The sequence below is a fragment of the Dendrobates tinctorius genome, unplaced genomic scaffold (assembly GCF_039654945.1).
Source record: "Dendrobates tinctorius isolate UK_male_01 unplaced genomic scaffold, ASM3965494v1 ptg000323l, whole genome shotgun sequence".
Taxonomy (NCBI): Eukaryota; Metazoa; Chordata; class Amphibia; order Anura; family Dendrobatidae; genus Dendrobates; species Dendrobates tinctorius.
In genome coordinates, this window is record NW_027361990.1 from 1,128,866 (window position 1) to 1,154,531 (window position 25,666).

General features: G+C 48.2%; 1 protein-coding gene across 1 annotated transcript in view; it reads right to left on the reverse strand.

The window, feature by feature from the left end:
• The window catches only part of LOC141074086 (vomeronasal type-2 receptor 26-like), a 47,235-nt gene that overhangs the window by 21,367 nt on the left and 202 nt on the right, over window positions 1–25,666 (reverse strand). Inside the window, exon 2 of the mRNA XM_073561601.1 lies at window positions 24,777–25,335. Within this exon, the coding sequence (XP_073417702.1) occupies window positions 24,777–25,335 (559 nt within the window). The remainder of the gene's footprint in view (window positions 1–24,776; window positions 25,336–25,666) is intronic.

A 25,666-nucleotide genomic window follows, 5' to 3' on the forward strand; every position in this document is an offset into this window, starting at 1 on the left:
CTTGCAACAACATTTTAGAGAAGGCAGAAAAAGGTACCTGAGTGCCTGGGTGACATCCACGACAATCACCCGGGCTCAGTCGCTTGGTTAGTGGACGGAAGGGGCACATCTTTCTCCAATGTCCAGAATCGCCACAGTGAAAACAGCCTTTTCCCACGCACCGTTGTCTCCTTTCATTTTCCTTGAGGTCGATGGTTCCCATCTCTGCGATCTCCAATATAGGACTGGCTCCCCTTCCTTGGGAGAATAACGGTCTTTCACTTTGCATCACTCCCCTCGCCCGTAGCCGGTGATCCATTTGGACGGCCTGTGTCATAGCCTCCTCCAGGGATTCAGGCGGAGGGTGGAGAGCCAAGGCATCTTTCAGATGTTCAGACAGGCCTCTACGGAACAAACCCCGGAGGGCGGCATCATTCCAACAGACCTCAGCAGCCCAGCGTCTGAATTCTGTACAAAACCACTCGGCTGAGTGCTTTCCCTGGCACACACTCATCACCATGTCCTCAGCCATACGCATACGATCAGGCTCATCATAAATATGCCCCAGGGCCTTAAAAAATGCATCTACCTTCATACGCTCAGGGGCCGTGGTCGTAAGGGAGAAAGCCCAAGCTTGGGGGGCTCCCCTTAACAGAGACATAATGACCCCCACTCTCTGACTTTCATCCCCAGAAGAGTGTGGTCTTAAGGAAAAAAAAAAGCTTACAGCCCTCCTTGAAAACTCTGAACTTTTTTTATTTCCAGAAAAGGTATCTGGTAACTTCACTGAAGACTCAGGGGAAACTAATGTAATATCCCGAGCCCCCGATGATAAAACCCCCTGCAGAGTGTCAGCGATCAGCTGCTGAGACTGAGCCAGGACTCGTTGTTCTCCAAGGAGTTTCTGAGACATCTGGGTCAGGTGTTTAAGCTGCTCAGAAAGAGCGTGCATAGGATCCATCACACAGAAAGGAGAAAGGGAGCAGAGAAAAAAATGGTATTGGTCAGTTATAATATCAGGATCCTGACAGCGCCGGCGTACAGCCTCCGCTGAGCAGGGACTCACCCGCACTGTAGGGACCCCTGGGGACCAGGATAGCCAGAAAGTATAGGTGCACAGGACCTTAGTGATGAAGTTTAGCAAGCCGGCACGGGACCTACGATCATGTGACTGCAAGGGGGCGGGGCTAAGCGTCCTGCTTTCAGAGAAGACAGAAAACTCAGAGTCGGGCAAAACGGAGGTCATTCACAGTACGGACAGCGAGGTACAGGAGGGTTAAACAAAAGGGAGGTCAGACAAAGCCAAAGGTCATACACAAGAGGGCGACGCGGTATCAAGGGGACGAGCAGAGAGAAGTCGGATCACAAGCAGGGAGTCATACATGAGAGGTAGCGCAGTACAAGAGGGACAGGCAGAACTCGTAACAGGGACAGAACCGGATCAGAACCAAACAAGCAAGCAAGATATCAGGCACAAGGCACACGTACGCACAAGGTCAAATAACTCAGCCGAGGGCAGGAGTATAACTTACACCGGACCTAGGTCCAGTGAGCATTAAATAGCCGCCCTCTGCCAGGGAGAGGCGGAACAATTAACCCCCAATCAGACCAGTACGGGCCAAAGCGAAACCCCGTCCTGGATCATGACAGGTATATTCTCTAACTGGGTCGCTGTGACCAGTGGGGTACCGCAGGGGTCGGTGTTGGGACCTATTCTCTTCAACATATTTATTAATGATCTGGTAGAAGGTTTGCACAGTAAAATATCGATATTTGCAGATGATACAAAACTATGTAAAGCAGTCAATACAAGAGAAGATAGTATTCTGCTACAGATGGATCTGGATAAGTTGCGAACTTGGGCCGAAAGGTGGCAGATGCAGTTTAACAATGAAAAATGTAAGGTTATACACATGGGAAGAAGGAATCAATATCACCATTACACCCTGAACAGTAAACCACTGGGTAAATCTGACATGGAATCATAGAATCGTAGAGTTGGAGGGGACCTCCTGGGCCATCTGGTCCAACCCCCTGCTCAAAGCAGGATTCGCTAAATCATCCCAGTCAGATGTATGTCCAGCCTCTGTTTGAAGACTTCCATTGAAGGAGAACTCACCACTTCTCGTGGCAGCCTGTTCCACTCATTGATCACTCTAACTGTCAAAAAGTTTTTTCTAATATCTAATCTGTGTCTCCTCCCATTCAGTTTCATCCCATTGCTTCTAGTCTTTCCTTGTGCAAATGAGAATAAAGTTGATCCTTCTACAATGTGACAGCCCTTTAGATATTTGTAGACAGCTATTAAGTCTCCTCTCAGTCTTCTCTTTTGCAAACTAAACATTCCCAAATCCTGCAACCTTTCCTCATAAGACAGGGTTTGCAGACCGGTCACCATTCTGGTTGCTCTTTTCTGAACTTGCTCCAGTTTGTTGATGTCTTTTTTAAAATGTGGTGCCCAAAACTGGACACAATATTCCAGATGAGGTCTGACCAAAGAGGAGTAGAGGGAAATAATGACTTCACGTGATCTAGACTGTATGTGTCACGTCACCGTCAGACTCGGGGCCTGCTGTTCTGCCCTCAGCCACTAGGAGGCGACGGACTGTCACGCCGCTCTCGGGCTCGGGGCCTGCTGTCCAGGCCTCGGCTACCAGGAGGCGCCGGACTGACATGTCATCGTCGAATTCAGGGCCTGCTGTTCCGCCCTCAGCCACTGTGAGGCGCCGTGGCTCGCGCCCGAGTAATGGCGGCAACAGTGAAAGGGCTTCTGCGCAGGCGTCTAGTGGACTCAGACTCCGCTCCTCTGTCAGTCATGAAGGGGTTGGTGGATCGTCATCAGGTCTGGTCCTGGGGGCGGTCCTGATGACATCATCAGCCCGGGAGCCTATGAGGGATGACCTGATCCCTCAAATACCTTTGGACTGGGCTTGCAAGCTGCCTGATTATTGTGTTGCTTCCCTGCAAGGCTCTGGGTCTGTGGGGTTGCTCCCTCTATTCTGTGCCCTTGCACTTTGCTCTGTAGTGCGTCTCTGCACACGCTCCGTGCTCATATTCCGCCTCTTGTCTTGTGCCATGTCTTGTGTTGTCTCTCGTGCCATGTTTGTCTTTGCCTTGCTTTGCCTTGTAGTCCTTCTGCTGTTCTTTGTAGTCTGTTTTGCTATGTCTCGCCTTAGCTATGCTTTGACTTGTAGTCCTTCCTTTATTCCCCTCCTCCTGTTTCGGTCGGGGGAGCTCTGGAGTATGAAGTCCAGGGTATCCTTGACTCCCGCCTTGTGAGGGGCTCAGTACAGTATCTGGTACACTGGAAGGGCTACGGCCCAGAAGAAAGGTCCTGGGTTCCTGCGGGGAACGTCCATGCCAAGGCATTAATTAGGAGATTTCATCTTGTTCACCCTGACAAACCGGGTTTTGAGGGTCCGGAGGCCCCTACAGGAGAGGGGGGTACTGTCACGTCACCGTCAGACTCGGGGCCTGCTGTTCCGCCCTCAGCCACTAGGAGGCGACGGACTGTCACGCCGCTCTCGGGCTCGGGGCCTGCTGTCCAGGCCTCGGCTACCAGGAGGCGCCGGACTGACATGTCATCGTCGAATTCAGGGCCTGCTGTTCCGCCCTCAGCCACTGTGAGGCGCCGTGGCTCGCGCCCGAGTAATGGCGGCAACAGTGAAAGGGCTTCTGCGCAGGCGTCTAGTGGACTCAGACTCCGCTCCTCTGTCAGTCATGAAGGGGTTGGTGCATCGTCATCAGGTCTGGTCCTGGGGGCGGTCCTGATGACATCATCAGCCCGGGAGCCTGTGAGGGATGACCTGATCCCTCAAATACCTTTGGACTGGGCTTGCAAGCCGCCGGATATATTCTTGGTTCCTCTGCGTGTTACTGTGTGAATTGCTGTTGACTGACTCTGACTTTGGCCTGGATTCTGACTCTGCTTCTGCCTAACGATTCTGTACCTCTGCGACTCTCCTGGTTTATGACTCTGACTTCGGCCTGGATTCTGACTCTGCTTCTGCCTAACGATTCTGTACCTCTGCGACTCTCCTGGTTTATGACTCTGGCTTCGGCCTGGAATCTGACTCTGCTACTGTCTACTGTTTTTGTACCGTTGCTGCCTGACTGGTTTAGTCTCGGATATCATTGCCTCTGTGTCCTGTAGTGGAACACCTTTCTGGCGACCGTCCTGCTCTGGTCATTGCTCCTATTCAGACAGTGCCTCCTGGGCTCTGCTATAAATCCAGATCCCTGTATAGGGGTAAAGGGTATCAGTGTTTCTCGGGGTGCTGTCTGGCTGCAGTCCAGACCGCAGGCAGACGTCACAGTATGCTTCTGTTAATACATCCTAGAATTGCATTTGCCTTTTTTGCTGCTGCATCACACTGTTGACTCATATTCAGTCTGTGATCTATTAGTATACCCAAGTCTTTTTCACATGTGCTGTCACTTAGCCCTATTCCTCCCATTCTGTATATGCTTTTTTCATTTTTATTGCCCAGATGTAGTACTTTGCATTTCTCCCTGTTAAAAACCATTCTGTTAGTTGCTGCCCACTTCTCCAGTTTATTTAAATCTTTTTGAATCCTCTCTCTCTCTTCTCTAGTATTAGCTATCCCTCCTAGCTTTGTGTCATCAGCAAATTTAATCAGTTTACCCTCAATTCCTTCATCTAAATCGTTGATAAAGATGTTGAACAATACAGGGCCCAGGACAGAGCCCTGTGGTACCCCACTTGAGACATTCTTCCAACTGGATGTGCAGCCATTTACGACCACTCTTTGGGTCCGATCACTAAGCCAGTTATGAATCCACCTAACAGTTGCCTTGTCCATTCCATACTTAGTCATTTTTTCAATAAGGATTGTATGAGAGACTTTGTCAAATGCTTTGCTGAAGTCAAGATATACTATATCTACAGCATTTCCTTGATCCACCCAATCAGTGATACCGTCATAGAAGGAAATTAAGTTAGTCTGACTTGACTTATTAGTTACAAACCCATGCTGACTCTGTTTAATCACTTCATTCTTATCCAGGTATTGACATACATGTTGTTTAATAATTTGTTCAAAGATCTTTCCTGGTATAGAAGTCAGACTCACCGGCCTATAGTTGCCTAGGTCCACCTTCTTCCCCTTTTTGAAGATAGGAACAACATTTGCTCTTCTCCAGTCTTCTGGCACTTCTCCTGTTCTCCAAGAATTTTCAAAGATTATGGAGAGGGGTTCAAAAATTTCTTCTGCTATCTCCTTCAGTACTCTTGGGTGTAATTCATCTGGACCTGGAGACTTGAATTCATTTAGGTTAGCTAAGTGTTTCCTCACTATCTTTCTGTTTATAGATATCCTAGATTCTTCTATTCCCTTAATAGGACAGTGAATAACAGTTGATGTTACATTTCCTTTCTGAGAGAAAACAGATGCAAAATAGGAATTTAAAAGTTCAGCCTTCTCAACATCCTGTCTTACCATTTCATCATTTTCATCCTGTAAAAATCCTATAGCATCTTTGACTTTTCTTTTACTTTTGACATATCCCCAAAATCCTTTATTATTGCTTTTGACATCTCTTGCAAGCCTCAATTCATTTTCAGCTTTAGCTAATCTGATATGTGCCCTGCAGGTTCTGCAGACAGCATTATATTCTTCTTTAGATATGCCTCCCTCTTTCCATTTTATAAACATTTTTTTCTTCCTTTTTAGCATGTGCTTAAGTTCTGTGTTCATCCATCCTGGTTTCCTTAAATGCTTCCTATTCTTCCCTCTTTTCGGAATTGTTAACAACTGTGCTTTGAGAATTTCATTTTTCAAGATTTCCCATCCTTCCTGGACATTTTTGTCTTTAAGGATATCCAGCCATTGGATCCCTCCAATTCTCTTTCTGAATCCCTTAAAATCTGCCTTTCTGAAATCTAACCTTGACGTCTGAGTCTTCACAGGTCTTCCGCCTCTAGTTAAGCAAAATTCTAAAATAGCATGGTCGCTACCTCCTAGAGTCCCAGCCACTTTTACCTCCTCAACCATTTCCTCCCTGTTTATAAGGATTAGATCCAAGGTAGCAGTTCCCCTTGTTTTCTCCCTTACCTTTTGGAAGATAAAGTTGTCAGCAAGAGAGGATAAGAATTTCCTTGACCTGTTAGTTTTGCCTGAGAGAGATTCCCAACAAATGTCTGGATAGTTGAAATCTCCCATGACAACTATGTCATATTTTTTGGAGAACTTGGCCATTTGATGCACATGGAGAAGGACTTGGGGATCCTAGTTACTGATAAACTTACCTGGAGAAGCCAGTGCCAGGCAGCGGCTGCCAAGGCAAACAGGATCATGGGGTGCATTAAAAGAGGTCTTGATACACATGATGAGAGAATTATACTGCCTCTGTACAAATCTCTGATTAGACCGCACATGGAGTACTGTGTACAGTTTTGGGCATCGGTGCTCAGGAAGGATATAATGGAACTAGAGCGGGTACAAAGGAGGGCAACAAAATTAATAAAGGGGATGGGGGAACTACAATACTCAGAGAGATTAGCAAAATTAGGATTATTTAGTCTAGAAAAAAGACCACTGAGGGGCGATCTAATAGCCATGGATAAGTATATAAGGGGACAATACAATTTTCTCTCCGAGGATCTGTTTATACCAAGGAAGGTGACGGTCACAAGGGGGCATTATCTGCATCTGGAGGAGAAAAGGTTTTTCCACCAACATAGAAGAGGATTCTTTACTGTTAGGGCAGTGAGAATCTGGAATTCCCTGCCTGAGGAGGTGGTGATGGCGAACTCAGTCGAAAGGTTCAAGAGAGGCCTGGATGTCTTCCTGGAGTGTAACAATATTGTATCTTACAGTTATTGTTAGGTTCTTTAGAAGGACGTAGATCTGGGGATTTATTCTGACAGAATTTTATAGGCTGAACTGGATGGACTAATGTCTTTTTTCGGCCTTACTAACTATGTTACTATGTTACTATGTTACATGCGCCGAGTTCAGGCTGCTAAATCAGTGTGATTGACAATACTGAAGTCGTTCAACACTTGTTTCCCATCCTCGTTCCACCGTCTGAGAAAGAATGATGGGGACAGAGCGATCACTAATAGATCACTATACAGTATCATGTTATCAGCAGCTCATCTACAGTTTACACCCCATAGTCCTCCATCCTACTATATAATTGTCTAGTTCTATCTGTAACGGAAATGCCGCTTCGCTGATTAGTCGCGCCCGGCCGCGACCAATCAGCGACAGGAACGACGCATGCCTCTGCTACTGTCGGGAGATAGAGAGAGAGAGAGACAGATTCTAGAATACCCAATATGTTAGAATCCGGCCACCATCTAGTATAATATAATGTGCCCCATAGTCCTCCATATAGTATAATACACTCCTCAGTCCTCCATATAGTATAATACACTCCTCATAGTCCTCCATATAGTATAATACACTCCTCATAGCCCTCCATATATTAAAATACACTGCATAGTCCGCGATATAGTAAATACATTCCTCATAGTGCTCCATATAGTATAATGCACCGCCATAGTCATCCATGTAGTACAATTCACTTCTCATAGTATAATGCACCCCATAGTTCTTCATGTTTTCCCCATAGTCCTCAATACAGTATAATGCAGCCCACATATAGTAGAATGCAGCCACCCCATAGTGCATAATGCAGCCACCTCACAGGGTATAATGCAGCCCCGCCATACAATATAATGTAACCCCCCCATAAAATATAATGCAGTCCCCCTCTTATAGTATAATGCAGCCACCCCTTAGAGCAGAGATGGGGAACCTTAGGCCCCAGGGCCATTTACGGCCCTCGATGACCTTTTATCAGGCCTCCGAGCAGATTCTCAGGGACTGCATTCTTGGGCAGGGAGCAGTATTTTGATTGCCAAAAGATCATTAATTTCTTCTTGCTCTGTTAGCACACACACGCAGTGTTCACTACTGAACATTGAAGGGCATGCAATGAAAGATTAAGTCATGAAACCAGTGCCAGAGACAGGATGTACTTTGTGGGCGGAGTTTGTACGGCCCCCGAAGGATGGTATAAATATCCAAATTGCCCTTGGCAGAAAAAAGATTCCCCACCCCTGCCTTAGAGCATAATGCAGCTACCCCACAGAGTATAATGCAGCCACTCCACAGAATATAATGTAACCCCCCTTTAGAATATAATGCAGCCCCCCTCATATAGTATAATGCAGACCCTCCATAGAATATATGGCAGCCCCCTCAGAGTATATTGCAGCCCCCCATAAAATATAATGCAGCCCCTTATATAGTATAATGTAGCCTCCCATAGAATACAATGTAGCCCTCCTCATATAGTATAATGCAGCCCCATAGAATATAATGTAGCGCCCTCATAAAGTATAATGAAGCCCCCATACAATATAATCTAGCCCCCCATAGAATACAATGTAGCCTTCTCAGAGTATGATACAATCACCCCCCATATAATAAATATAAAACAGCCCCCCATAGAATATAATGTAGCCCCAAATAGAATACAATACAGCCCACCTCCCCATAGAATATAATGTAGCCCCCCATATTATGTAACACAGCCTCCCCCACAGAATATAATGTAAAATGTACCCCCCATGGTATATAACACAGCCGCATAGTATATACCCCAGCCCCACCATGGTATATACAGCCCAGCCCCACATGGTTAATATAGCCCAGCCACACATGGTATATATAGCCCTGCACCACATGATGTATATAGCTCAGGCCAGCACCACATGATACATATAGCCCAGGCCAGCACCACATGATATATATAGCCCAGGCCAGCACCACATGATATATATAACCCAGCACCACATGATATATATAGCCCAGCACCACATGATATATATAGCCCAGCACCACATGATATTTATAGCCCAGGCCAGCACCACATGATATATATAGCCCAGGCCAGCACCACATGGTATATATAGCCCAGCACCACATGATATACTGTATAAAGTATAACCCAGGCCAGCACCACATGATATGTATATAGCCCAGGCCGTACCACATGATATATATATATCCCTGCACCAAATGATATATATAGCCCAAGCCAGCACAACATGATATATATAGCCCAGGTCACAGAGCATATAACCCCCCTGAGATTGGCCCCACAGTCCAGCACACACAACGATATATTAAAAAAAAAACACTCCTCACCTTCTCCTTGTGCCCCACGCTGCTTCCGGCTCCTGTCTCCTGCACTATCTGGTACACAGTGAGAGCGCGATGATGTCATTGCGCACCCGCTGTGTCAGAGGCAGAGGGGAATGATGGGAGAGGGAGCGTCAGCTGACGCTTTCTCCTCCATCATTGCGGCGGCGGTGGGAGTTGGCGTTGGGGGCTTGCAGAGGCTGGGGGGAGTCGGCGCTGGGACCAGGCAGGCCCCCTGCCTCACAGGGGCCCCATAGCGGTGGCATGATGTGCCGCTAGCTGGGGTCCCCTGGGGGAGCGGGGGCCCTAGGCAGCTGCCTGGTCTGCCTGCCCCTAACGCCGACCCTGCACACGGCAATGGTGTTGTGGCCGCTGCACCTTTGAAATTCATGATCTTGGGACTGGTGAGGTGGATCCTCCTAAGCCTCAGGTCTGGGTGGGCACACAGACCCCGGATATTGATGCAGCAAGCAGGAAGACACATGGAAAGCCAGGACTTAGCGAACTCAGGAACTCAAGAGCAGCAGGACAGATGTAGTGGAACCCAGCAATGATGGAAGCAAGTTAAAGCACAGTATGCACAGAAGGTTGTGTACACCAAATAATAAAAGTCTATAATCTCCATCCTAAGCCTCGGGTGTGTGTGTCAATAGGCCTTAAATAGGTCTAGGGAGATGATGTAATTGATCCGTCCTGGGTAATTTGCAAAGCCTAATGTAAAGCACAACAGAGGACATCAGATTCAGTGGAAGGAAGTGGATACCATGGGCAGGTGTATAATATCTGCTGTTAACCATTTGTCTGCTGCATTTTCTAAATTGTTTATACATCAACTATTCCCATGTGCATCCCCACTCCTTAATCTGGTGCTTCCTGCTGTCTTGCATGCCCTATTTGTGATGTACAATGCCCGAAGATATGTTTTCTGTTGCAATGTGCTAACAAATCCTCCATCCTAGGACATTGTAAACTGTCAGTAGTAGGAATTCCTTCCCCCCAGGTTTTATCAACCCTGCCACTTCCTCTGGAAGAGCAGGAATGTTAATTAGCTAGACCATCTTCCTCACACCATTTGGCTTCTCTCAGCTGAAAGAGAAAATGCGGGAAAAAGGTCTTTGTTTGAAATAAAACTTTAAGAGCCTGCCCTGCGAAAACCGTACCAAGTAGAGATATGAAAATCATATTTTTGTAACCTGAGCGGTCCCAGCTTCGAGACCGCGTATGTTTCGAAGTTCTACCCTGTCCAGAACATGAGATAGGATTTGCGCCCAAATGGACGGTCATATCGCATAGATGTTTGATGTTTTCTTGATGGGCTCATTACGCTGGGAAACATGATACCACTGATGAGTCCATGCCAGCTTCTCCCATAAAGTTATAGCTAATCTAAGTTTTGTAGCCAAAACATAACTTGGATAAGAGAGGTGGGATCAACCCAGAATGCACCTCTCTGTGATGTCACATAGGAAAGTCTATAAGGCATTCCCTGGCAGAACCAGCTCAGAACAGCTGCAGAGTCCGTGCTGACAAGAACTCAGATGAGCGGAGAAGTGCAGCTCCGCCTCCACCCACCTTAGCCGCATGGTCTGCCTAAGGAACAATATGGAACTGTGAGTGTAATCTCTTTGTTTTCTCCACTTTTATTTTATACCTGTACTGTACATATTTTATGTCTCAATTTTATAGCAACTTTTATCTGTAATCACTGTCCTCTTTCGGAAAATAAATGAAATAATTATTTAGATCTGTCTCTATGCTCTAAGACTCGAACTATACGCCTTTGATAGATAATCGCTACTAATTCAAGGGGTTTGCCACGGACCCTCTTAATTTAACACTGTGAATTAAGTAACCGTGACTGGTGGCAGCGCGTTGTGTACGGCTATTACGGCTTGCTGGCAGTACAGAAGGGTCTTATATTGCTGAATAAGGGTCTGCGGCCACAGCATTGATAATTCCCTTACTGCAGAAGCCTAATTGCCGGTTCACAACAGGCAGCCCGTCCGGCGACCAATTATCCTAGGTGCAGTTCCCTGACTGACCTGAGGGTAAGGGGGGCGCCGGAGAGCTGCGAGTTCCAAGGTGGAACTGAGAAAGTGGGATATACACAAATCCCCGCAGTACTTGGAAGATTGATAGCAGTGGTGGGGCATCCAAATTAAACTCCCCCTGCGGCAAATTGTAGAGCGAGATTAGCTTGCTGGATATTTTTGTCACATGGTGCCAGTGGTGGGATAACTAAGATAAGCCCCACTGCGCCTGTGATAGCCGTGTGCCGGCATTGTGTCACGTCCCTCCGTCCGCTGATACACCGGTGTCAGTGGTGGGATTGTGACATAGTGGTGACACAGGGTCCGCTGTCCGTCGCGTATTGGTGGCAGCGGTACCCCCGTTAGTGTCGCCCGTAAGTGGACGAACGGCGGTGGGCTGTTCTTCACATATTGGTGGCAGAGCGGTGGGATAATCCTAGAGCATTAGTGATTTGGTTTGAGCAATCATTCCTCTCACTAAAGACCTGCACGGTTCCTGCGGGAATCCTGCATCATAGGTTTTGGAGAACAGACTCAGTGGTTACTAGTCCTGAGACATTAGTGTGTACTTGCAAGTATCCCCCTCCCGTTTCTTCGTTCTTTTTCTATCTTTTATTTGGCAACCATGGCGGCGATGACAGTGGAGTGGTATCAGAAGCAGAAAAAGGACACCCTTGCTGGGTTATGCACGCACCGAGGCATAGACGCCGCAGGCGGAACCAAAGATCAAATGATCGTGGCTCTAGTGCAGCTGGACAACGACCAGAATCCAGCGAGCGCAGAAGTTGGCCCAAGTTGCCATGGGGCTGCAGCAGAGGCTCCACTCCTGAGCGCTGGCCCCACATTCAACCAGAACGGGGTGGACCCCTATCTGCAAATGGCCTTGGACGAACTCCCCGCCGAAGACAGGGATGGGCGGGTGAGGCTGATCCAGCAATATCGGCAGGAGGACCAAGCCGAACGTGAGCGCGAAGCTGAGGCTGAGAGAGCCGAGCGCCAGGCGCAGAGGGCCCATGAACTGATGTACTCCAGCGGGGTGGGAATGCCCCCACAGCCCGAAGCAGTGAGCCCAGCAGCGTCCAGACTCCTAAACCCCGGCCAGAGCATTTTCCCGTGATGGAAAAGGATGGGGACTTGGACACATTTCTGCGAGCCTTTGAGAAAGCCTGCAGACAGTACCAGCTGCCTAGAGACCAATGGGCAAGGTACTTGACCCCAGGGCTAAAAGGCAAAGCCCTGGAGGCATTTGCTTCTCTTCCGCCAGAAGCCGATGACGACTATGACGCCATAAAGCAGGCGCTGATCGCCAAATACCGGCTGACACCTGAGGTATACCGAAAGAAGTTCCGGCACCTCCAACGTGGCCCACACGATAGCTACAGTGATGTGGTGCAAGGACTCAGGACCCACTTTGACCAGTGGATCCATGGACTGTCCGTTGAAACCTTTGAGCAGCTACGGGACCTGATGATCAAAGACCAGTTCCTGCATCTCTGCCCAGCTGAGGTCCGACAGTTCATCCTGGACCGCGAACCAACGAACGCGGACAAAGCGGCGCAGATCGCCGACAACCACGAGGCCAACCGGAAGCCCGAGACGCGGAGGCCAGTCGCCACCAGCTGGAAAGGGGGTAAGCCAGCAACCAACCCCAATGCCCCAGCTAGCCGTCCCTCCGGAGGCCCTGTCCCTGTTGCCAACAACAGGCCGGCTACTGACAGTCGCCTGTGTCACCACTGCAAGCGGCCTGGTCACTTCTCTTACACCTGTCCGGATAGGCCGAAGAACCCCCCAGCCAAGGCCCCCGGGCCCAACGCCTCTGTTCTTTTGGTGGGAGGTGTGGTTGGGAGGGCTGATGACAACGTTCAACCTGTTCAGGTGGGGGCCCGTCTTGCTACAGGCCTCAAGGACACCGGGGCTGAACGAACCCTCATCCGTCCTGGACTGGCGGCCCCTGAAGAGTTTGTTGAGGGGAAAACCTTGACTGTCACCGGGATTGGAGGAACCCGTTGTCCCTTGCCAGTGGCACGAGTTTTTCTTGATTGGGGTGCCGGGAGCGGGTTGAGGGAGGTGGGAGTGTCTGAAAATTTGCCCACTGATGTTTTATTGGGGACTGACTTGGGGAGGATGGTTGCATACTATGTCCCTGACACCCTTCCCCAAACTGATAATAAGGGTAACGTTAACCCTGATGATGATGTTGATGATGGGAAACTGAATGTGTTACCTGCTAATGCCTTGATGAGTAATGATGCAACTAACAACCATTCTTTCCCAAGGTATGATGCTGATGCTGATGTGAATGTACCAAAGCAAACTGATAACCATTCTTTTCCTAGGAATGATGATGTTGATGTATCTGTGCCGACTGAACCCGTTAACCCTTTCTTTGAAACGGTAGATGTGTCCACAGGTACCGAGGTGCTCAGCCCCGTCACTCTGCGGAGTGAGACGGCTGAGGAACCCCTGGCAGGAGCAAGCAACGGTGCTCAAGAGAATGGGGAGGTGCATGGGGACCATGAGGAAGGTAATGCCATGCAGCTGACCAGTGCCACCGAGGAAGGTAACTGGCCCATAAGTAGCACTGCTCCTAAAGTGTTGGGGGTGGATGGGGAGGGAGAGCCCAGGGCAGCACCGGCTGGTGGGTCTGTAGAAATCCCCAGGGAGACAGCATACATAGCAGCTGTCACACGCAGTCAGAGTGCCCAGATCGCAGGTAACGCACTGTCTTCTGGACCCTCTGCTGCTACAGGAGAGACTGAACCAGAGGTGAACCCAGAGCCGGTTCCAGAGGGTCCCAGTAAAGGAGGTACCCTGACGTCACTTCTGGCAGCCTCCAGCATGGAGTTCCAGGCTGCTCTGCACTCAGATGCCAGCCTGGAGAAATTGAGAGGTCTCGCCGAGACGCCCACCTCCAAGCCTGATAAGGAGAGGGTGTTCTGGGAACGAGGAAGGTTGTACCGGGAGACAGTACCCGGAGATCCTAAAAAGGAGTGGTTGAGGGAAAGACAGCTGGTCGTCCCCTATCAGTTCAGAACCGAGTTGTTGCGGATTGCCCATGAGATTCCACTCGCTGGACACTTGGGGATCAGCAAAACAAAGGCACGGCTGTCTCAACACTTCTATTGGCCCAAGATGGGGACAGATGTAACACACTACTGCCGCTCCTGCGCCACCTGTCAAAAAGTGGGTAAGGCGGGGCCTGCTCTTAAGGCTCCCCTTATTCCTTTGCCGGTGATAGAGGAGCCTTTCCAGAGAATCGCGGTGGACATTGTAGGACCGCTGTCCGTCCCCAGCAGCTCCGGAAAGCGATACATTCTCACCGTGGTAGACTACGCTACCCGGTACCCAGAGGCAGTAGCTCTGTCTTCAACCAGGGCAGATAAGGTGGCTGACGCACTGGTGACCATCTTTTCAAGAGTAGGATTTCCCAGGGAGATGCTTACCGATCAAGGGCCCCAATTCATGTCTCGCCTAATGGAGGCTCTCTGTGAGAAAATGCAGGTGACGCAGCTGGTATCGAGTCCGTATCACCCACAGACTAATGGTTTCTGTGAACGTTTCAACGGTACCCTCAAACAGATGCTCCGCATACTGGTTGAGACCCAAGGGCGCGACTGGGAGCGGTACCTCCCACACCTGCTGTTCGCTTACAGAGAAGTTCCGCAGGCCTCGACCGGGTTCTCCCCCTTCGAGCTCCTGTATGGCAGGCGAGTCCGGGGACCCCTTGGGTTGATAAGAGAATCCTGGGAAGATGAGCCAAACCCCACAGAAGTGTCCATCGTGGATTATGTCATGCGCTTCCGTGACAAGATGCAGACCTTGACGCAGTTGGTGCATGACAACATGACGCAGGCTCAGGCTGACCAGAAGCGCTGGTATGACCAGAACGCCCGGGAGCGGACCTACCAGGTGGGTCAAAAGGTGTGGGCGCTGGTCCCTGTACCAACGGATAAGCTTCAGGCAGCCTGGGAAGGCCCGTACGTCGTCCACCAACAGCTCAACCCGGTCACCTACGTGGTCACGCTTGACCATGCTCGGGGTAGGCGCAAGGCCTTTCACGTCAACATGCTGAAGGCGCACTACGAACGTGAAGCTTGCGTTCTACCGGTCTGCAATCTGCCAGAGGATGGGGAGGAGGATCCCCTCCTGGACAGGCTGGCCCAGGCCAAGGCCGATGGGTCCATTGAGGACATGGAGATAAGTGGTTCGCTCACCGTGTCCCAGCGGTTGCAGTTGATGGCCACCCTGGAACTCTTCCGGCCCGTGTTCACCAACCGTCCTGGGAGGACGGAGTTAGCGGTTCATGAGGTGGACACCGGGAATCATGCCCCATTACGGCGAACACCTTATCGGATCTCTGAAACGGTGCAACAAGTCATGCGCCAAGAGGTCGATGAGATGTTAAGGCTGGGAGTGATTCGACGGTCAAAAGGTGCGTGGGCTTCACCTGTAGTCCTCGTGCCTAAAAAGGATCGAACCACCCGGTTCTGCGTGGACTACAGGGGGCTCAACGCCATCACAACCTCTGATGCCCACCCAATGCCGCGCATCGAGGATCTGCTCGAGCGGTTGACAAACGCCAACTACATATCCATCATGGATTTGAGTCGGGGATACTGGCAGATTCCCCTGAGCCCTGAGGCGCAGGAGAAATCCGCCTTTATCACCCCCTTTGGACTGTACGAGTCCACGGTCATGCCCTTCGGCATGAAGAATGCCCCTGCCACTTTCCAGCGGATGGTCAACCACCTGCTTCGGGGACTGGAGGAGTACGCGGTGGCGTACTTAGACGATATTGCCGTCTTCAGTTCCACCTGGGAGGAACACCTTCAGCATCTCCAGGAGGTGCTCAAGCGTCTTCACCAGGCAGGCCTGACCATCAAGCCGGGGAAGTGCCAGATAGGCATGCGCGAGGTCCACTACCTGGGGCACCGGGTAGGCGGGGGTTCCATGAGCCCGGAGCCAGAAAAAGTGGACGCAATCGTGTCCTGGCCCACCCCCAGGACCAAGAAACAGGTGAAGTCCTTCTTGGGCACTGCAGGGTACTATAGGCGGTTCGTACAGGACTATAGCGCCCTTGCCAAACCCTTGACTGACCTCACCAAGCAGAGGCTACCCCAAACAGTCAACTGGACAGATGACTGTGAGGCGGCTTTCCAAGCTTTGAAAGCAGCCCTGTGCAACTCTCCAGTGTTGAGAGCAGTCGACAGCAGTCGCCCGTTTCTGGTACAGACCGACGCCAGCGAGTTTGGCCTCGGTGCTGTGCTTAGCCAGGTCGACTCGGGGGACCAAGAGCACCCCGTGTTGTACCTGAGCCGGAAACTTTTGCCGAGGGAAGTGGCATACTCGACCATCGAGAAGGAGTGTCTGGCCATGGTGTGGGCACTGCAGCGTTTGCAGCCCTACCTGTACGGGCGCGCCTTCACGGTGGTAACTGACCACAACCCTCTGAGCTGGTTGCACACAGTGTCCGGAACCAATGGAAGATTGCTCCGCTGGAGCCTTGCCCTTCAACAGTACGATTTTACTGTAAAACACAGGAAGGGCAGTGAAAACGGCAATGCCGATGGGTTGTCCCGCCGGGGCGAACCCGCTGAGGTGCGCATGGCAGATTACCGAGAGGTAATGCCTCCTTAGCGCCCTCTTAAGGGGGGAGGTGTGATGTACAATGCCCGAAGATATGTTTTCTGTTGCAATGTGCTAACAAATCCTCCATCCTAGGACATTGTAAACTGTCAGTAGTAGGAATTCCTTCCCCCCAGGTTTTATCAACCCTGCCACTTCCTCTGGAAGAGCAGGAATGTTACTTAGCTAGACCATCTTCCTCACACCATTTGGCTTCTCTCAGCTGAAAGAGAAAATGCGGGAAAAAGGTCTTTGTTTGAAATAAAACTTTAAGAGCCTGCCCTGCGAAAACCGTACCAAGTAGAGATATGAAAATCATATTTTTGTAACCTGAGCGGTCCCAGCTTCGAGACCGCGTATGTTTCGAAGTTCTACCCTGTCCAGAACATGAGATAGGATTTGCGCCCAAATGGACGGTCATATCGCATAGATGTTTGATGTTTTCTTGATGGGCTCATTACGCTGGGAAACATGATACCACTGATGAGTCCATGCCAGCTTCTCCCATAAAGTTATAGCTAATCTAAGTTTTGTAGCCAAAACATAACTTGGATAAGAGAGGTGGGATCAACCCAGAATGCACCTCTCTGTGATGTCACATAGGAAAGTCTATAAGGCATTCCCTGGCAGAACCAGCTCAGAACAGCTGCAGAGTCCGTGCTGACAAGAACTCAGATGAGCGGAGAAGTGCAGCTCCGCCTCCACCCACCTTAGCCGCATGGTCTGCCTAAGGAACAATATGGAACTGTGAGTGTAATCTCTTTGTTTTCTCCACTTTTATTTTATACCTGTACTGTACATATTTTATGTCTCAATTTTATAGCAACTTTTATCTGTAATCACTGTCCTCTTTCGGAAAATAAATGAAATAATTATTTAGATCTGTCTCTATGCTCTAAGACTCGAACTATACGCCTTTGATAGATAATCGCTACTAATTCAAGGGGTTTGCCACGGACCCTCTTAATTTAACACTGTGAATTAAGTAACCGTGACTGGTGGCAGCGCGTTGTGTACGGCTATTACGGCTTGCTGGCAGTACAGAAGGGTCTTATATTGCTGAATAAGGGTCTGCGGCCACAGCATTGATAATTCCCTTACTGCAGAAGCCTAATTGCCGGTTCACAACAGGCAGCCCGTCCGGCGACCAATTATCCTAGGTGCAGTTCCCTGACTGACCTGAGGGTAAGGGGGGCGCCGGAGAGCTGCGAGTTCCAAGGTGGAACTGAGAAAGTGGGATATACACAAATCCCCGCAGTACTTGGAAGATTGATAGCAGTGGTGGGGCATCCAAATTAAACTCCCCCTGCGGCAAATTGTAGAGCGAGATTAGCTTGCTGGATATTTTTGTCACATGGTGCCAGTGGTGGGATAACTAAGATAAGCCCCACTGCGCCTGTGATAGCCGTGTGCCAGCATTGTGTCACGTCCCTCCGTCCGCTGATACACCGGTGTCAGTGGTGGGATTGTGACATAGTGGTGACACAGGGTCCGCTGTCCGTCGCGTATTGGTGGCAGCGGTACCCCCGTTAGTGTCGCCCGTAAGTGGACGAACGGCGGTGGGCTGTTCTTCACACTACTGTTTTGTTCCTTGCTAATCCTCATGTCATCAATAATGACCTCCTCTCCAGCTCATTCGCCTCTGGTATGTGCTGCTCATCGTGTCCTTCAACTTAAAGGGTAATCATCATTTTAGTATATAAGAAAATAAGCATTTTTGTGATAAATCTTATCAATGGAATCTGCTTTTTTTCCTCCTTGACAGATCACTAATTTTCATAATTGTCTATTCACAGGTAAAATCTGTATTCAGTAAAGAGAGATTGTTACATTACTAAGATTGGAGATAACAGTTGTTACTGATAATATTCTGTATAGGTCCTTGAGGTAGCCATCAGAGACCTATACAGACCAGAAAGGGGTTGTCAACTACTGTAAAAGATAATCTTAATGGACCCTGGGTGGTGTAAAAAACAAACAAACTTATACTCATAAAGGGCCTTTTACACATAGCGTCACTGATTTTGTGACGCAACAGCGATATCGCTAGCGATCTCGCTACATGTGACACCTCCGACCGCCCCCCCCCCCCCCCCGCTGGATATCGCTGATCGCCCGAGAACGTCCTGGGCCATTTTTTCATCTTCGGCTTCCTGCTGACGCCGACAAGTGACACATGGACGCGGGCGGAAGTCGTCATCATCGCTGCCGTCTGACAGGTAAGTAACGACCGCCGACCACTGCTGCGTCGCTGGAGAGATCTGCCTGTTTGGCAGCTCACTAGCGACCATTTAGCGATGCACCAGCGATCCTGACCGGGTCGTATCGTTGTCGGGATCGCTGGTGCATCGCTAAATGTAACGGGACCTTTATACTAACCCTCTGCGCTGGCACAGATGCTGCTGCTCCACACATGGTACTGTGTTACTGACAACATCCTGGACACACATTTCTCACATCCAGCCTATACAGTGGTGTGAAAAAGTGTTTGCCTCCTCCCTGATTTCCTATTCTTTTGCATATTTGTCACACTTAAATGTTTCAGATCATCCAACAAATTTAAATATTAGACAACGATAACACAAGTAATCACGAAATGCAGTTTTTAAATGAAGGACTTTATTATTAAGGGAAAAAGAAATCCAAGCCTACAGGGCCCTGTGTGAAAAAGTGGTTGCCCTCTAAACCTAATAACTGGTTTAGCCGCCCTTAGCAGCAACAACTGTAATCAAGCGTTTGCGATAACTGACAATGAGTCTTTTACAACGCTCTGGAGGAATTTTGGCCACTCATCTTTGCAGATCTATTGGTTTTCAGCCACTTTGAAAGGTTTCCAAGCATGAACCGCCTTTTTAAGGTTATGACACAGCATCTCAATCAGATAACGGTCAGGACTTTTACTAGGCCACTCCAAAGTCTTAATTTTGTTTTTCTTAAGCTATAAAGAGGTAGGCTTGCTAGTATGTTTTGGATCATTGTCCTGCATCAAAGCCCAAGTGTTCTTGAGCTTGAGGTCACGAAAAGATGACCGAATGCAATCAAACAAATAAGCGCTATAGCATGCAAACATGAAATATGAAAACTGAATTGCATTACTGCACTAGAAATATGAAAAAATTGTGAATGCTTAGCCCATAAATTTGCCAATTCATGTGTACTTGGCAGCCACAATAAGGCGATTCTCCTTGCCAGGGACCTAATGCTAATCCCCACTTAGACAGTCAATATCTATCTGGGAACCTAATGTGAATCCTCTCTAAAGGACCCTTTACATTTAGCGATGCACCAGCGATCCGACCCGGTCAGGATCACTGGTGCATAGGTAAATGATCGCTAGAGAGCTGTCACACAGGCAGACCTCACAGCGATGCAGCAGCGACGCAGCGCACGATACCCACCTTTCACACACAGCGATCCTGACGTCCTCCCGCCCGCCTCCACGCGTCGCTCGTCGGCGCCAGCAGGAAGCCCAGCAGGAAGTGGACGACGAGAAATGGAGCCGGACATTCTCGCGCGATCAGCGATGGACAGCGGGGGATCCGGTCGGAGGTAAGTATCACACATAGCGATATCGCTAGCGATATCGCTATAACGTCACAAAATCGGTGATGTTATAGCGATATCGCTAGCGATATCGCTATGTGTAAAACCCCCTTTAGAATAAAGTCTATATCTCTATGGAGGGGTATCATCCTATTTCAATTAAAAATGCCTGAGGCTAAGGGGCAGAGTGCTAAGTCAGAAGGCTAACACGAATATAAAAAAAGACCGACACATCCAAATATAAATCAGGTCTGAACAGGTGCTTACCTAGAGTAGCCAACTCAAATACAATAAAAAAATAAGGCATCACTCTGTAGCGCTATAATCACATTAGGCTCCTAGAGAGATGTAGACAGTCTAAGTGAGGATTGGCATCAGGTCCCTGGCAACGAGAATAGCCTTATCGTGGCTGCCAGATACAAATGAATTGGCCAACTTATGCGCTAAGCATTCTCAATTTATTCATATTTCTAGTGCAGTAATGTAATTCAGTTTTCATATTTTATATTTGCATTCTATAGCGCTACAGAGTGCTGCCTTATTTGTTTGATTGTGTTTGAGTTGGCTACTCTAGGCAAGCACATGTTAAGACCTGATTTATGTTTGGATGTGACGGTCAGTTTTTTAATATACAAAAAGATGACCGGACATTTCCCTTCAGGATTTTTTGGTAGACAGCAGAATTCATGGTTCCATTTATCACAGCAAGTCTTCCAGGTCCTTAACAGCAAAACAGCCCCAGACCATGACACTACCAACACCATATTTTACTGTTGGTATGATGTTCCTTTTTTGAAATGCTGCCTTACTTCTATGCCAAATGTAATGAGACATACACCTTCCATAAAGTTCAACTTTTGTCTTGTCAGTCAACAAAATATTCTCCTAAAAGTCTTGGGGATTATCAAGATGTTTTCTGGCAAAAATGAGACAAGCCTTTATGTTCTTATTGGTCAGCAGTGTTCGTTGTCTTGGAACTCTGCCATGCAGGCCATTTTTGCCCAGTCTCTTTCTTATGGTGGAGTCATGAACGCCGACCTTAACTGAGACAAATGAGGCCTGCAGTTCTTTGGATATTGTTGTGGGGTCTTTTGTGATCCCTTGGATGAGTCCTTGCTGTGCTCTTGGGGTAATTTTTATCGTCCACTCCTGGAAAGGTTCACCACTGTTCTATGTTTTTGCCATTTGTGGATCATGGCTCTCAATGTGGTTCACTGGAGTCCCAAAGCTTTAGAAATGGCGTTATAACCTTTTCCAGACTGATAAATCTCAATTACTTTGTTTCTCATTTGCTACTGATTTTTTTTGGATCGTGGTTTGATGTCTAGCTTTTGAGGATCTTATGGTTTAATTCACTTTGTAATTAAGTGATTTATTGATTAAGAAAAGGTGTGGCAGTAATCAAGCCTGGCTGTGGTTAGGAAAATTGAAGTCAATTTCCAAATATGTGATAAACCACAGTTAATTTTTGTTTTGACCGGGGCAATCATTTTTCACACAGGGCCCTGTAGATTTGATTGGTTTTCTTTTTCCCTTAATAATAATGACCTTCATTTATAAACTGCATTTTGTGATTATTTGTGTTATCTTTGTCTAATATTTACACTGAAGTGTGACAAACATGCAAAAGAATAGGAAATCAGGAAGGGGAAACGTATTTTTACACCACTGTATAACTGGGAGGAAAACTCAAAAATGTCTACAACTAGAAGATCGCAAACTGGGGGTCTGAACATTAGAGAGAAGTGTGTGTGGACATTTTGGTTACTTAGAAGGAAAGTAAATGGGAAGGAATTCACATTATTTTTCATGAGATGTAGAATAAGAGATAAATCCAGGAAGAAACTGTGCTGATACTTGAGACCCACTGAATGCAGCAGTTTCCTGGCAACAACATTTGGGGCGGGGGGGGGGGACTCACGTGACCGCTGATTGGTTGCAGAATTCACATTTATTCTGAACTAGCTGAAGAGCCCGGGGCTGCCCGGACATAGTAACTAACTACGGTTAGTTATAACAAATTATAATGATTATATCTATATATAAAGCTGATTGTATAGCCCTTCCCGCTCCGCATAGCCACATTCACTATAATATCCCACATCATCCAGTCAGCCAGAGCCACCGGACTACTACCCCTAATATCCCACATCATCCCGTCAGCCAGAGCCACCAGACTACTACCCCTAATATCCCACATCATCCCATCAGCCAGAGCTACCGGACTACTACCCCTAATATCCCACATCATCCCATCAGCCAGAGCCACCGGACTACTACCCCTAATATCCCACATCATCCCATCAGCCGGAGCCACCAGACTACTACCCCTAATATCCCTCATCATCCCGTCAGCCAGAGCCACCGGACTACTACCCCTAATATCCCTCATCATCCCGTCAGCCAGAGCCACCGGACTACTACCCCTAATATCCCACATCATCCCGTCAGCCAGAGCCACTGGACTACTACCCCTAATATCCCTCATCATCCCGTCAGCCAGAGCCACCGGACTACTACCCCTAATATCCCACATCATCCCATCAGCCAGAGCCACCGGACTACTACCCCTAATATCCCACATCATCCCGTCAGCCAGAGCCACCGGACTACTACCCCTAATATCCCACATCATCCCATCAGCCGGAGCCACCAGACTACTACCCCTAATATCCCTCATCATCCCGTCAGCCAGAGCCACCGGACTACTACCCCTAATATCCCACATCATCCCGTCAGCCAGAGCCACTGGACTACTACCCCTAATATCCCTCATCATCCCGTCAGCCAGAGCCACCAGACTACTACCCCTAATATCCCACATCATCCCGTCAGCCAGAGCCACCGGACTACTACCCCTAATATCCCACATCATCCCATCAGCCAGAGCCACCGGACTACTACCCCTAATATCCCACATCATCCCGTCAGCCAGAGCTACCGGACTACTACCCCTAATATCCCACATCATCCCGTCAGCCAGAGCCACCGGACTACTACCCCTAATATCCCACATCATCCCGTCAGCCAGAGCCACCAGACTACTACCCCTAATATCCCACATCATCCCATCAGCCAGAACCACCGGACTACTACCCCTAATATCCCACATCGTCCCGTCAGCCAGAGCCACCAGACTATTACCCCTAATATCCCACATCATCCCGTCAGCCAGAGCTACTGGACTACTCCCCCTAATATCCCACATCATCCCATCAGCCAGAGCTACTGGACTACTACCCCTAATATCCCTCATCATCCCGTCAGCCATAGCCACCGGACTACTACCCCTAATATCCCACATCATCCCGTCAGCCAGAGCTACTGGACTACTACCCCTAATATCCATCATCATCCCGTCAGCCAGAGCCACCGGACTACTACCCCTAATATTCCACATCATCCCATCAGCCAGAGCCACCGGACTACTACCCCTAATATCCCACATCATCCCGTCAGCCTGGGGTCAGAACCAGAGTGCTGAGTGGAATGGCCCTCACTTCCATACGGGAGATCCCTTTAAGAGAGGCCTGGGGTCAGAACCAGAGCGCTTAGTGGAATTGCACTAACTTACATACAAATCATCCTTTTAAGAGACCCTGGGGTCAAAATCAAAGCACTGGATGGATTTGCGCTAACTTCCATACCGGAGATCCCTTTAAGAGGGAAGATGTGCCTATGGGATGGAGGATGTGTGATGGGGATATGGGCAGGGGTGGGGGAGATTCATTTCTGTCGTGCTCTCTGCTCCTTTCTGGGGGGCAGACAATGGCTGGGAGCTTATGTTCCCAGGGATGCTAGATTTCTCCCACCATGTCAGTGTCTGCTGAGGTGTTTTCTGGAGTGGGAAAACTGTTGCTCATAGCAACCAATCACAGCTCAGCTTCTTTTAAACAGCTCAGCTTCTTTTAAACAGCTGTGGTATAATGAAAGATGCGTCGTGATTGGTTGGTGATACACACACACATTCAGTTTTATATATAGAGATAGGAAGGCGAGAGGTTACTTTTTGCTTGGACAGACTGTGCAGGATCCAGTCAATCAGCAGCTTATGATTGGGGGCCATCTGGGAACACAGTACATTGCGCTGCTGCAGGAGATGGGTATAGGTGTCTTACATCTTATATCACCTTGAAGCCATCAGGGATAGCCTTTAAGTGGAAAACCCATTTTATCACTAGCAACAGCTATGAGCGCCCCCACATGATGGGTGCTGATAACAACAGGATATCCTTCACCCATAGAAAAGATATAGTTCAGAGCTTTAACACTGTATGTATATACCCAGTCAAGACAGAGTCAGATAAGCGCACTCTTGTTCTCCTTGAGGTGGGGAGTTCATATAAGGAACATGCCATAAGTATCTGAGATGAGAATCCCCCTATAAAGATAAAGCTGGATAAGGTGGACTTATTCCATTTACCTGAAATCGATAGGATGCGTCTGTACTAGACCAGTTGTTTTGGGAATAATGTATTAGATTTAGGGCGTTGGCCATAATGTAAACCGCATTAGACACTGGATGATAAACTTTATCTCCCAAGTAATTCCAGAAATCCTTTAGACGTTCCCGTCCTGTGCAGTTGTGGAGGGAAATTCCATAAGTCTTTTCATACAATTGATCTTTATCTTTTTTTCCTGACACACAGGAACATAATATCATCCATAAATCCTCAAGTAACATGTCTTCCGGATAATTTGCAGGACAGAAGCCATCAATGAAATGCTTAAGTTCTGCACTGTTTTTTGAGTCTGGATCGAGGGACAAGCTTCCATTGAAAATCTCTGGATACTTCTCAATGAGAACAATGTTCGGTCCCCAGGAAGGTGATAAGATTATTGTCACATTATTGAGCCATTTAGAGACAGAGGGTTCGAAGATCGGGCCATGATAGGTGCCACAAAGTATAACAACCTTCACAGCAAAACTTTTTACAAATTCATGATTTGCTCTCGTAGAATCATCTATTCTCACAGAATTTCTGAATATAAAAGCGACACAAATGTGAAAGTATGTTAGAAATCGAAACAACAAATTGGATTCATGATCTCCACTCTCATCATTGGACGTGATAATTCCAACCCAAGTCCATCCGAAGTGTTTGATCAGTTTTGCTAAATTGTAACTTATTTTATAATCATCTTGGACTGTGCGGAAAAAATGTGGGAAATGTTGTCTGTTACCCAATATATTGTCGGAGGCTCCATAACTGATCTATGAAATCAAAAAGTATGAACAAGCATTAAAATAAGAAGAATCAGTTGAAGTATAAGGGTACGGGCACACAGGGTTTTTTGAGGAGTCTTTAAAAT